The sequence below is a fragment of the Corvus brachyrhynchos genome, unplaced genomic scaffold, assembly GCF_000691975.1.
Source record: "Corvus brachyrhynchos isolate BGI_N302 unplaced genomic scaffold, ASM69197v1 scaffold1002, whole genome shotgun sequence".
Lineage (NCBI taxonomy): Eukaryota > Metazoa > Chordata > Aves > Passeriformes > Corvidae > Corvus > Corvus brachyrhynchos.
Genome location: NW_008236758.1, coordinates 49,663 through 63,299, shown reverse-complemented (window position 1 = coordinate 63,299; position 13,637 = coordinate 49,663). Strand labels below are relative to the sequence as shown.

The 13,637-nt window shown below is 39.2% G+C and overlaps 1 protein-coding gene across 3 annotated transcripts in view; it reads right to left on the bottom strand.

Moving 5' to 3' along the window:
* The window catches only part of VPS41 (VPS41, HOPS complex subunit), a 92,888-nt gene that overhangs the window by 44,271 nt on the left and 34,980 nt on the right, over window positions 1-13,637 (bottom strand). For 2 of the 3 annotated variants that reach the window (XM_017727059.1, XM_008644626.2), the window contains exons 6-8: window positions 5,303-5,422; window positions 1,398-1,544; window positions 138-204 (exon numbers count right to left, since the gene is read on the bottom strand). In XM_017727059.1, the coding sequence (XP_017582548.1) occupies window positions 138-204; window positions 1,398-1,544; window positions 5,303-5,422 (334 nt within the window). The remainder of the gene's footprint in view (window positions 1-137; window positions 205-1,397; window positions 1,545-5,302; window positions 5,423-13,637) is intronic. The other variant, XM_017727060.1, reaches the window with a different exon arrangement.

The following is a 13,637-nucleotide window of genomic DNA, read 5'->3' as shown; positions in this document are numbered from 1 at the left end:
CCTCAGCAATTAAAAATGAGGAGACACTTATGTTACAACTGCATGTCGTCTCCGAAGTGTAACAGATTTGTTATGGCTAGAATGTAAAACCAGTCATTCAAAGCTTTTTGAAAAGGAGTGCATTCACAAAACCATACCTATTTCCACATAGCGGTTTGGAAGGTCACGCATTTCACTGGCATGCCGTTCTTTTACTGAGCAAATCTGAAACAGAGATTTGTATCGTTACAATGAAGAAACTGGAATTCCTAAAACGATACTTCGCATCAGTAAGAAAAGGGATTTCTGGGAATTCTCGGACATGGATTCCTTTATTTTGAAAAACACAAGTTGTGAAACAGTATTGATGCATCACTAAAGAAAAGCACACAGGAAAGTTGTGGCTGTAGTTCACAGCCTTATAAATATGCTGGAAGAGGACCACGTAAGAGAAATGTGAAAATACCTGCCCACTATGGTTTCTTCATAGAAGCATTTATATATGAACTTGGTCTTGGTGTATTCTCACACTTTGCATCTCATTACCTTTCAAGGTACCGGATTCTTATTCAGTAAGTTTGCTATTTGGTACTCCCAGTTATAGGAGAGGAGTATATACATATAAATAAATGCAAATAACCAACTGTTGTGAAGTACATGCAAATAGAAGGGGGAAGACAGATGCCAAACTTAGGACAAACCTCCTCATTTATAAAACTAAGCCTAATGCTCCAAAAGCTTTTTACACGTCACCTACCTCACTTTATCCTCCCTTTCCATCTATTCCTATCAGGCACTTTTAATTTCCCACTGTGCAGTGATGCAGCAGTCTGTTATTTGAAAACAGCTAACAGGCTTGTAACAAACACATGTCAGGTGCTGGTCTGAGCAAATTATAATCAGTCTGCACCACACAAGTTTGAAATGCGAGTTTCCTGCTAAAAGATAAGAAAACCCTAAGCAGTCTGTCCTCCTACCCACCCATTTTTTTTCCCCCATGGTTGACCAAAATCATGCAGCTGTTTTAGCAGCTGCAACCTCCTCAGCCCCCAAAGCAATCCCCTCCGACAATATCTCATGGTAAGTTGTTCTTCCTTAATGTTAATCAAAAGAAATGAATTCAACAACACACTAAAAGCTTTCAGAAGACGAAATCCCTCCAAGGCACACAGGAGTGAAATGTCCCTGAGGATTACATTCACTGCATGCTCTCACACAGAGACCTATGTGACCGCTGGGTGCCTATCACTCCTCCTCCTCATGAGGGTCAGTCCAATGACATTTCTACAGCAGCAAGAGTTCTGAACACTATTCAAACCAAATTCTATTTTTTTTGATTGTCTTTACTTTTCAGAAACAATCCTCTGTTTGTCTGTGATAACAGCAAGCATTTATTACAAAGACAGGTATAATTGCACCTTTACTGAATTTCCCCAGCCAATAATCAGCGTTAAATTATCCTTCCAGCAAAGGCTGCAGGGATACATATCTGGGCGAAGGCTTATGTCATCTCGAGGCACATTGGTAATTCTTTGCTTGGAGATCATGTCAAGTATCTTCACGCCCTGAAAGTTTAAAAACAAGAGAACTTTATTCAGTATGACAAACTCCTGCTCACCATTTTGTACGCTAAGGAGGTCAGAGCAGTTTATGGCATAAATTTCAGAGCAGAGCTGAGTGTGCCAACAGAAAAAAACTGTTGATACAAAAACCCACCTAATCTAGGAGGTGACAAAAGGAGTAAAGGGATCAGAGTAATTTAGATATTTTAAATTCACATGCCAAATAAAAAGACATAATAAGTAAATGAGTGACAGACTAGCAATTCTAGTCATGAACCAGTTTGGCTTATTAGGCTGGTGCTACTCCTGGAGAAATAAAAAGAATCCCAGCTTTTTCACAACAGCCCCAGTAGAGACACAGAAATTTCCACCTTGGAAAAAGAAAAGCAACAGCTCATTAAGATAAATAAATTCAATCTCAAGATATGCATTTCTACTTATATTAAAACAGAAAAGCAAGCATATTTAAACAATGCTTGCTTTTGTATGCTGTGATTTTTTTACTCCCTTCTCAGGAAATCTCCTAAACTAACAGAACAAAAAGTTAAAAACCAGGAAGATTAAAGTCATTTGAGAGACGGAGGAAAAAAAGAACCAATAATTAGATCTTTTTCACGTCATTTAGACAAGGTAAGCTATAACCTTTCCAATAGCAGAATGGAAATTAATTTCATGTTAAATAATGACTTGTTCTTGGTAATTTAAAACAAAAGTCTCTAAAATAAAACATTTTAGTAGGGACTTCTTTTCTGCTCACAGAGCTTAGAGAGTGAGTCTTCAAATCACAGAAAAGGGGATGGAGAAGACCTTGAAAGGTCAGAATCCATGATGCCATGCCATGTCAGGATTTTGTTGGGGTTCCTCCCCCCCCGGCGTGGAGTCTGGGGGGAGGGGACCCTGGAGTAGAGGCACGGCCTACGGGGTCTCCCTGCTCCCTCGTCACATGTACCCTAATCCTGTTCCCCATTGGTTATTTTGTGTTCCCCTGTCCAGGAAGGACCCTGGTTGCCCCATGACTGCTCAGTTCTTCGGCAGTCCCACAGCCATGTGGCTGGAGAATAAAGATCTCTGAAACTTCTATCAAGAATCGGTCCCTATTTCTTTCCACGGGCCTCGCTGTCTGATGCATGTTGCAGAAATCCCTACTGCAACAGGATTTTCCTAGTGGCAAAACTGATTTAGAAGATTCCCCTGCCTATTTCTGTTTCCTATACTGTGAGTTTCTATGTTCCCAGCTGTACAAATACACTGACACAACTGTTTAAAAGTCATGGGTGGGGCACAGTCTAAGCCAGGTTTTGCCTTTTTTTTTTTCAAATCACAAGGAACAGTAAGTGGTATGAGGGTGGGTGAAAGGGTTTTTTTTCAGTGATTTTTGTCACTGAAGAACTGTGAGCATGGAACACACTTCTACTGGCATCTCATCAGCTAGCAGACATCAAGGTTTCAAAAACAAAAAACCAAACAACAACTCACACATAGCATCTGCAACATACAGAGCCCAGATCTCTAGGTAACGTAAACAAGGTTCTTATGCTTTGTGTTTTCTAAGCTCTTCTGACAAAATTTTTAATCTTGCTTGAATTGCATTTTAATAAAGTTGCTTTTTATAAATCTTACTACTTTGTCTTCAAGGATGATTTTCAGTGACCCGTATCACACCTTCTGTTTTTCTACATGGCAGCAAATCTTATATGGGATAGACCAGCTCATGTTTAAAGTGGCTTTCAAACCAAGGATCCTCTTTGGCTGTAAGTGTTGAGAGACAGTTGTTTAATATAGTAAGTTTTACATAAGAGTAAGATATTTAGAGTTATATCATGTGATATAGTATGCTCTTTGCTTAGGTTTACTTGCTTAGCGTGAGTAGCTGAATTTTTTTGAAGTCTTAGGCTGTAAACTGTGAACTTACACCTAGATATGATTTTGGCTGGCAATTAATTATTAATTTTTCTTCTTAGTAGCTGGTACAGTGCTGAGTTATGGATTTACTGTAAGAATAGTGTTGATGACTCACTGATGTTTTAGTTGTTGCTATGTAATTTGCTCTGCCCATGAGCAGGTGCACAAGTAGTGAGCAAGGAGTCAAAAGGGGCACCTGTCAGCTCTTTGGAGCTGCCCACAGTAAAAGGACTCCAGTCCTTGCAGTTAAAGCCTGGGGTGGTGTGTATGTGACTCCTTGAATGGCGTGAGAATGCTTGGGCAGTGGCTTCTCCTCTAACAGGTATGGCATTTGCGCTATGAACTGAAAGGACTTCCACAGTCAACTTCCTATCATGAAGGAGCTAAAACCTGTCCAAATGGGAGTCCAGCAGCCAAATGCCTCTAAGGATTTGGTCCTCAGATGTCTCAGTTTGTAAAACTTGTGCTATTAGCCATGCAGGAAGAAGAGGGCATAGCAGCAAATATGGGTTACCTATGCATCTGGAAAGCAGAATTAGACCTTGACTAAATATAAAAACTAGGTAACCAAGCACACACAGTAAGAAGCAAGGCTATAAAGACTTTCTCTGATTTTGAAAAAAAGAAGTGTAACACAAAACCTTGCTAGAGAACGGAGTTTAAAAAGTTAAAGGGGAAGGGAAAGGGCAATAACCAAATATATTAATCTTTTGGAGGAGGTAATTTCATTTTTCTTTGAAAGATAGGCCCTGACCATGGCTTTTTGTCTCTGACAGATGGCTCTCAATGTTTTATTAGTATTCTGTGTTCTGATTGGCACATCATCTCTAGGGATAGCTCTCATCCTATCCATCCCCCGCATATACCTAGAATATGTATTTAATTGTATGGCTCTGAAAAGAACAAAACCTTCAAAAAACCTAATGTTATATCAATCAAGCCCTCCATGAAGCTTCCATTCTAAGAGAGTTATTAAAGGGAAGCAAATAAACAAAGGTCCACCTCTAACAATTTCACATCAAACTGGTTTTGAAAGATAGAAAAGAACAATGGCTTTAAAATATTTTAATAAATGCTTCCCTTTAGGATGGAAAAACAATAGAAGAAAAAAAAAGCTAGTGTTTCAGAAGTAGAAGTACTTTCACCGTATTTTAAAAAATATTTTGGAATTTAGACATGATACACACTTAAAAACATATCCCTCACTGCTCAAAACATAGAGCCGTCAATTAGATATACAGTGATAGGTGAAATGCAACACTCAGAATGAACGCAATGGTTTCCTATAAAATTACACTTAGCACAAAAAGGGGCCTATTTTCTCCTAAGTCTAACTTTTTCTAGTGGCCTAACAAAATGAGAAATTATTACTATATTTTTTTATAATCTGCAACATTGAAAATGCATGTAATAATGTCATTTCAGTACAAATTACAAAATCCAGACAGTTTACTTTTTTTCAGGGGGTGGCAGGGAGTGGAGATACTTTATTATTTATATAAAGAAGAATTACATTGGCATTCCTTCCTTGGTTTGCTTCAATAAATTGCACTAATCAAAATTCTAATTAGCAATAGTGTGCAGTAGTGACCACCACAGTGGTATGTAGAGCTACTTTCCTAATTTCTTCAGAAGTGGCAATCATATTGGAGAACTCTGACTAACCAGCACGAAACAATGGAAGAAATTTCTACCAAGAAATGACATATAAACCACCATCCTTCAATGCCTTTTGTACCCAATTCTACAAATGCACAGTTTTTCAATTGAATATTTTGGCAATTAGCATTGAAAAATTTCAATAATCAGTGCAACACAGAGATATTTTTGTTCATGTAATGGAGGTGAAAAATACTTACCATATTATTAGCCCAAGCAATTAAGTGTCCTCTCCATTTTACATTTCTTATATTTCCTTCTCCTTCATGTAAAACTGAAGGCTTCCATCTATTCATCCACCCTCTTTCATATAACAGCAACTATGAAGAAGTGCAACAATAAATATTTCTGTGACACAGTGCAGTATGCAAACATGGGAATTATTTTTTCTTCATTATTCCATACTCTGTTTGCATTTAAGGGCAATGAAAAATACACACCTACCACAAAACAAAAGCAAATACAATCAAACATTTTGATATAGTATATGTACATCAAGCATCTTGTATATTACAGAATTCCAGTTAAGTTTCAATAATATTAAGAGGAAAGCCTTTCATCAAGTTTCTCCAAAGAATAGTAATTATAATTATTTACCTTTTAAAGATAAAGAAATTAAGGTATTTCAGAACCTAAGCCTACAGCACTAGTGACAACACTTCAGAAAATTGGTAAAGAAACCAGGTCACCTCACGATCTCGAGATCCAACAATCTCGTCATAGGCTGCTTACCGCCAAAAAAACTAGGTAGTCAAAGAAAATTATCAAAGATACCCAAGCCTGTGACCTTTTTCTTGGCTCCATGCAGAACTACACAGCCTTCCATAGGGGTCTAGAGATGTTGTGTTTTAGTCCCACATCTGCAAACTGCACTGTACCACAAATGCTGCTGATTGTAAAACTTGTGTCATTGGTAATCCCAGGTTCTGCAACTAAGGAAGGTATTTTAGAATATCTAAATACATAAGAGTTGTTATAAGATGCTTTTCAGCAGCAAAGAAAAACCCATCTACATGCAGAAAGTCTGCACAGAAAGACAGTCCAACTGGTTGGTTGGAGCATGGTGCTAATAACACCAAGGTCGCAGGTTCAATCCATTTATGGGCCATTCACTTAAGAGCTGGACTTGATGATCCTTGTGGGTCCCTTCCAAATCAGAGTATTCTGATTCTGTATGTCTCAGAAAGTTATTTAATAGGATTACATGGAATCACTCTGAGAGATGCGAAGTGCAGCACTTGGAGGGGATACCTAAGTCAGGAGCCGAAGCATCTACAGAGACCACACTCGAAGGTATCAGCCCTGCTAACTTTCGCATGAGTACACCCACATATGGACATATGCACAACCTGGACCTGAGCTCACACCTCACACTGGAAGGTGTGAAATAGATGCCTGCAAAGATTTCTACCACGCTAAAACCCAAATGGAGTACTCTTGTTGCTAATATTTCCTGTCTAAGATCCAACTGTACTCACTTTTTTATATATGGTTTCCCGCCACTTGTATTTGGATAAATACACCAAATGTTAGGACACTAGTTCTTTAAAACTAGATATTTTAGCAAAATACGAGATTTTAACGGCAATTATCAGACTGCCTCTCTCTCCTACTAAAGCCAGCAGATGGCACCAGAAGACAAGTATTTTCTCCAAGAGTTTAAAGCAAGCACCAGGTAGGGTAGTCTATTGAGAAGTTTTTGTGTGAAGTGCGCTGCAGACATCAAACACAAGCAAAGTGATTTTGCGTCCTTTACATAGGTCACATGAAGGCACACCTTTTAGACAGTATAGATTTTTCTTCCCACATATGAAAAAGCTACTGAGTAACTCTCACAGAACATGTTATTTTTACAGCTACGAGGGCAAGCCACTGAAAACAGGCTAACATCTATGCTCATAAGGCAGTGCCATATGGAGGGATTTCCATTAGAAGACTGGTAGGTAGATGTTAAGCACAGGAGCAGCCCTCAGCGCAAATCAATAATCTCCACTCAGATGCTAAAGATGTCATTAAAAACTAAGTGCTATGCTAATCCAGATTTGAAAATTACTTTTTTCCTAGTTTACTAACCCCTGAAGAGAAGCTGGACAGAAGAAAAACTGCTGCTTGGATGCTTCTTTCAGTGCCATCCAATAAAGACAGCAGCAAAATATATGGTATTTGCATTGTGACTTACTGGACAAAGACGCAAAACCTGATGTGGATGATATGAAAGGTTAAACCTGGCTGATGTCAATTATATTAATTGTACTTGGAATTTTTTCTGCTTGTGACTGAACCATGATTTAAATTAATTTATTATACTCAAGATCCAGAGCAAACCTGGTATGACACTTTGCATCTTTTTTGTTATTCATGGTTTGTGAACATCATGCCTTTTCATGACTCTTGAGTAACAAACTGCAAGGAAAAGTAAGTGATCTGAGAAAGAACTGGTGAAGACAGAAGATAATTTGAAAAATCCTTCAGTCTGTGCTCAACTCTAAGAACACAACTAAATTTTTAGACCAAGGCAGTAGAAGACAACAGGCTGATATTGCCTATAATAAGGATGTAAAATGAATCTGAATCACTGTAATACCCTGAATTCCCTGTTTCAGATCAGCAGCTGAAATAGGTCCAACACTGAGGCCAAAGGCCACTCCACACTGTGGCTTCAAAAAAATAATATATTTATTCTCAAAACATGCTTAACTAATTTATCTTCAGTGCAATTACCTGTGTGCTATTGATATATATATACTGTGATTTATTTATTATTTCTTAGAGCAATGACACCTGGAAATTGAATTTGTGAACCCAGAACTTTCCTACGTGTTTTGGAATGGTAGTCTACTGAAGGCATCTCTCTCAAAATAAGCAGACTAATTTCTTTCTTAGTCTTCATCTCCACATTGAAATGTTTATCACACCAGAAAGTAATTTAAAACTTCAAAAGAAGACATGTAAGAAGAAATCCACAGTTTCTGGAGGGGTTCTTCCTACCACCTCCCTCTCTTTTTGGTAGGGGAAAAATATTTTAGGACTTTAATTGCCATAAATCCTGTACTATGGTAGTCAGCATTCACAGTACTTATATTTCAACAGCAGCCAAAATCCCACTTTCTTGCCTTCTCTGCAATAGAGTTTGTTTTCCCCATTTTTCATTTGGCTCATAAAACTTTCTAGTCCTTTGTTACATACAATACAGTTGTGCTTAGAACACACTTCCAGTGTATCTTGCATGCATGCAATTTGATAATACAGCTAAAATAAAATAACCTTTAACTTCAAGGTCCCCACCCACACTGCTTCATAGTACATCGCAATCTTCTGCTAGCTCACTAATTATTTTGCGAGTCTTCTTAACTGCTTATGATTGTCCACCAGATCATTAAGAAAAATGACACACGGAAATGTATGAGACAAGAGGATGGAGCAGGACACTTTTTGGTTCTAAATTCTCTCACCAATCTCTTGGATTAGTGAATACATCTCTTCATATCTTTCACTAACAGGAGATTAGTCTCCACCTAAAATAGCTCAAAACTCTGTTTTAGAGTGCATCTGCTAAAGAGAATAGAGTGCTTGGATTTAATGCAGCCTGTCATGCAATTAGCATTAACACTAATTACACGTAATCCCGGTCTTATACTATGTACAGGAATTCCCAATCCTCTGAACAAAGAGGTGAATGATTGCAGCTTTGGTAGTATCAACATGGTGAAGTAATTCAATTTAATGTATTCTCACTACCAATTACTAGCTTCAATATACTGAAATAAAAGATGTCTGTTCTCACAGAAATTTCAAAGGAAACACACTTTTACCGATGCCTAGCATCACTACTTTGTTTCAACATAGCCTTGTTGGAGGTTAGGGTTTTCCCTTTTGTTTTTCTTTCCCTTAAGGAATTTCCGCCCATTTTGGTGCTACGGAACTATAACGACCAGGTACTTAAGAGACAGAAGAAGTTGCCAAACTCACGGGAGGAGGGCATCTGGCTCCACTTCTGTTATCTGAGGGTTTCTCTCTGAGGGGCAGAGATACTTGAGAACTGGGCTGGGGAAAAGAGGGCTGGGGCAGCTATTACTTTTCTTGCCTCTTGGCTTCTGAGGAGGACGGTGGGAACTGCCGCTTGGGGGAGGGAATTCGCTGCCATCGCCAGAGCCCAGCCTGGTCCTGCTTGGGCTGTGGGGTGAGCCTTTGCTCGTGACAGCAGCCACTGAACTGGGACCTTATCAACACCCTACCTCACCAAACAAAGGACCCTTCACCATCTGCTCAGGTGCCTCAGGGGAAACCCTGGGATCCCCGAGCCCCCTCCCCTCCAAGGGAGCCTCTCCTGGCTGTGTTTGGGAGCCGGGCTGCCGCTGCCCATCCCTGACGTTTCTCTGCCACTGCTCCGGGTTTTTTGCCACACTATAGCCATGCACCCCCTGCCAGCCGGGACACCCCGGGGCTCCTGCCACAGCTGCTGAGTGTCTGATATATCTCGTCTACCACTCTGAGACTTTGCTCATCCCTGCCTTCCCAGCTTGCTACTCTGAGGTTCCTGCTACAGCTCCTTTTGCTGTCCAGAGGGGGCACGAGGATCAGCTTCCCTTGTGACTTCCTAAAGGAAGCCTCTTTTCCCTCCCTCTAGCCACCCGAGCCGCCATTACCCGTGTGGAGAGGTGGCTGAGCTCGCGCCACAGCGCACCCTGCGGGACTCATCACACCCACCCTGCCCGGCCGGGAGCCACCAGCGCCCCTGCCGGCTGTGGCCGTGACTGCAGCAAAGGGGAAAGGGCCTGACAGCCGAGAGAAGGCTGGTACTGGGTTTCTGCTTTCATTTGTTGTTGCTGCCATAGTTGTTGTTTGTCTTGTTATACATACTAGTAAAGAACAGTTATTCCTTTTCCCATATCTTTGCCTGAAAGCCCCTTAATTTCAAAATTATAATAATTTGGAGGGAAGGGGGTAATATTTTCCATTCCAAGGGAGGCTTCTGCCTTCCTTAGCAGACACCTGTCTTTCAAACCAAGACACGCCTTCTATGTAAAGATTTGAAGAAGTTTTAGTGAAGTGAAGAAAAAAAGGCTTAAACTGCAATTTGTAACTGAAGAGCCACTTCTCACTTCCTTACTGCAGAACTGTTGGATTAGTTTTTATTTCACAAAATTAAAATTAGGAAAAAAGTCCCTTTTAAGGGACAAGTAATTTCCTTGTCCTATTCTTTGTCTAAGTGTGAAGATAAGCCTACCTGTGGCATTTGTCCCGTGTTTTGGCACCTCTGTCACCACTTTCACCTCATCTAGGCAAGACCACAAAACCTAAGATGCTATTTCCATGGTTACAAGTGATCACTAGAGCTAGTTATTGTTTTCAGCATAAAACCAGTATTTACCGACACAGCCAAGATTAACAGATACCAGAGAGTAACACAGAACAGCATGCTGCATGAAGACTTACTGTTTAATAGTTCATCCCTAGGAAAACATATAGCAGCAATAAAAAATTACACTTTCTATTTGAAACAGACGATGGACTGGATGAGCTCAAACAAGGCAGAGAATAATGTAAGCCTCAAGCTTTCAGCTGAAGATGAGCTTTCAAGATTTCGTCACAAAATGTTGTCTAAGCAGCTGGGGTGTGAACAGAGAGGAGGGCAGCGAGTGCAGTCAAGGGAAATCAAGCAAGGAGGCAGAGGCAGACAGCAGCATCAGGAGGTTATGCGATGGCAACAGTGAGAGATGAAACAGGAGCTACTGCTGTAGTTCATGGACAGAGAAGCTAGAAATTTTGAGATACTTAATACAAACAAATGCCATTGGACTTTTATTAGGCTTCACTTTTAATAACTCAACTGCCACATTCCAGCTGTTGCCTATTCACAAAGAGCTACAGAATTAACACCTTGAAAAGCAAATCCTGCAGTCTTGCAGGCAGAGACATACATTTCATATACTTAGATCCTCTTTGCTTGCCACCTCAGGCAATGAAAAAAAGGGTTCTACACAGACATTTGCAAAATACACAACTATGGATTACATGCACATAGGACTATGATCCATTCACTTTACACAAACCAAATTTATTACAGCACAAGGAGAATTTTTGTTTCAGTGATAAAGAAGAAGTGCATATCCAAATACCCACAAAGAAGAAATGTAAGCAAAAAAAATATGCTTATTAAGCAAACAGGACATACTACATATCAAAGTCTCATCTGCTCAATAATATGGGATACATCTGGGCATTATACATTGCAGCAAGGACATCGCAGACCGGTATTATTGTGGTTTGCTTGCTGCTACAGTTTGTTTCCTACTTATGGTAAATTATCCAATGCATGGACAGAAATTGCCATAGTATTTACTCCTTTTTCACTTAATCAGACCTTTGAGTATTTACTGACTGACATTTTGTAGCTTACAAAGCAATCTGCCTTTCTTGTCTGGTACTCTTCTACCCAACATAATGCCAAACAGCTGACTATCTGCTTTCTAAAAATGGACTGTGCTGCAAACAGCATCCTGACAATTTAATAATTAGTTGAAGTAGTTCAGTTATTATGAAGTACATGTCAGAGGGTTCAGAGGTAAGGTCATCTACTTACTCACCACGCAAAGTGCATCTGCTGACACTAAAAAGCAACAATTAAAAAAAAAATCTGAGATACTCCTTGGCAGACTTGACTTTAACATACAAATTCCACTACCCCTAACAGCAGTCACAGATCCCCAAGAATGCTGTTTCTCTTCCCATTTGTGCACCGTTTGCAATCATCATCCTTTCTCTGTGTATGTTGTTGCTCCATCTGGAGTGGAAAGAAATTTAGACTGTCTTGTTTTGCATCTCAGGTAGAAGGTACCATGGGTCCAGGCCAGGATTCTGACACTGAAATAGTTTTTTTTTTTTCTTTTTAAAATCAGAAATTTGCCCCAGGTAACACTAAGTTCTCCCTGCTTTTATAAAAGACAAAGAAAAAAAGAGTCTTACGTTTAAACACCAGCACTGATATGTTTAAATGTTAATCCTGGGAGGATAAGTGGGACAAACATGATCAGACACACCTGTATTCAAAAACCAGTTCTTATAATGTATCTTCTCCAGCAATAGAAACACATACAATATTAAAAAATGTTTTTAAATATATATATATATTTCCTATATATATATATATATACACACACACATATATATATGTATTAAAAACCCCATGAATATATTATATAGATACAGACACAGATAGATATATAGAGATGAGACTGTTGACAGTCACAGGGTAAATCTGCAGTTTTATTTTGGTTCTCTAGCCCTTAAAATGGTTCAGATTGGATATGCAAATCAATACTTATTATACAAATCATATGTCCTAGGCAAATGAGGAGACCCATTCCTTTTGAATATTCCGTATCCTTTATGATACGCAATACTCTACTCCTATAATTCAGAATACATTTGCTTAATTTGTGCTGGGTCCCCACTACCATGCTAGGCAGAGAAGCCTCAAGAAACCGCTTCATTAGCACACATTCAGCAGAGTGATTCAATCATTTCAGAGAACTCACTCTCCTAAGAATTTCACTACAAAAACCTTTGTGTCTAGTTAGTGACATTAATAGGGACGATGTCTCTGCCGAGAGAGTAATCTCAACTTGTCCTGCTCGCCTAAGTTATCGTTACATAAGACACAGTAACTGATACCTTGACTTTGGAACTGAAATAATCTTCAGTCTTCTTTCTTTGTTAGTTCTGTCTTTTTAACCCTCACAACATAATGGGTACTTGAACTTCACAATAACATTCACTTAGTTGATGTATTGGGAAAGACCAGCACTCTAACAGTTAAATCAAGAACACCTTGTTTTCAGCTTTACCACCCTCATTTAGTTGGCTTTTACCCTGTTATTTTTTGAGATTAGACCCTTTTTTAAAAGGTAGAAGGTTATGGCCTTCAATAGCACAGTATTTGTCTTTTCCCTTGCTTTGAAGCTCTATTGTCTGCTTTGGACAGAAATGCCCTGTTATTTACAATATACAGTATCATCATTTCAGGGTTACTATCATCTGCCAAATCTGCACAATGGAGCTATGGTTAATTGCAGAGATCAGGTGGGGGATAGGGAAGCACCTTCTTTTAGTACGGTACCTAATGCTTCTCACTGCAATAGTGTCAATTTCCACAGTACCTGTCTTATTTCTAGGCACATATAATATTCATTCACTAAAAAAATGTGTGAAATAGGCTTTTCCAACCCAAAACAGAAGGCAATGATATTATCTCAAGCTTAATAGAAGTTATTTTCTTTTAAAAACTAGTGTTCTAGTAAGCAAACAATTTAAATAGGTTAATTAGTTCATAATACATTTTAGAGAAAAGCTTCTCTACATGCCTACTTAAGCAAAGTTAAGCAACCATATAAACATATGCACAGTAGAGTTAAGCTTACAACAATTCACAATGATTACCCCAGTTACCCCAGGGAGCACTGCTCTGAAGTCAGCTTTAGGTCAGGCTGAGCTTCTAAGACGTAGCAAACCCCAGTATTACACAGCCAATTCACC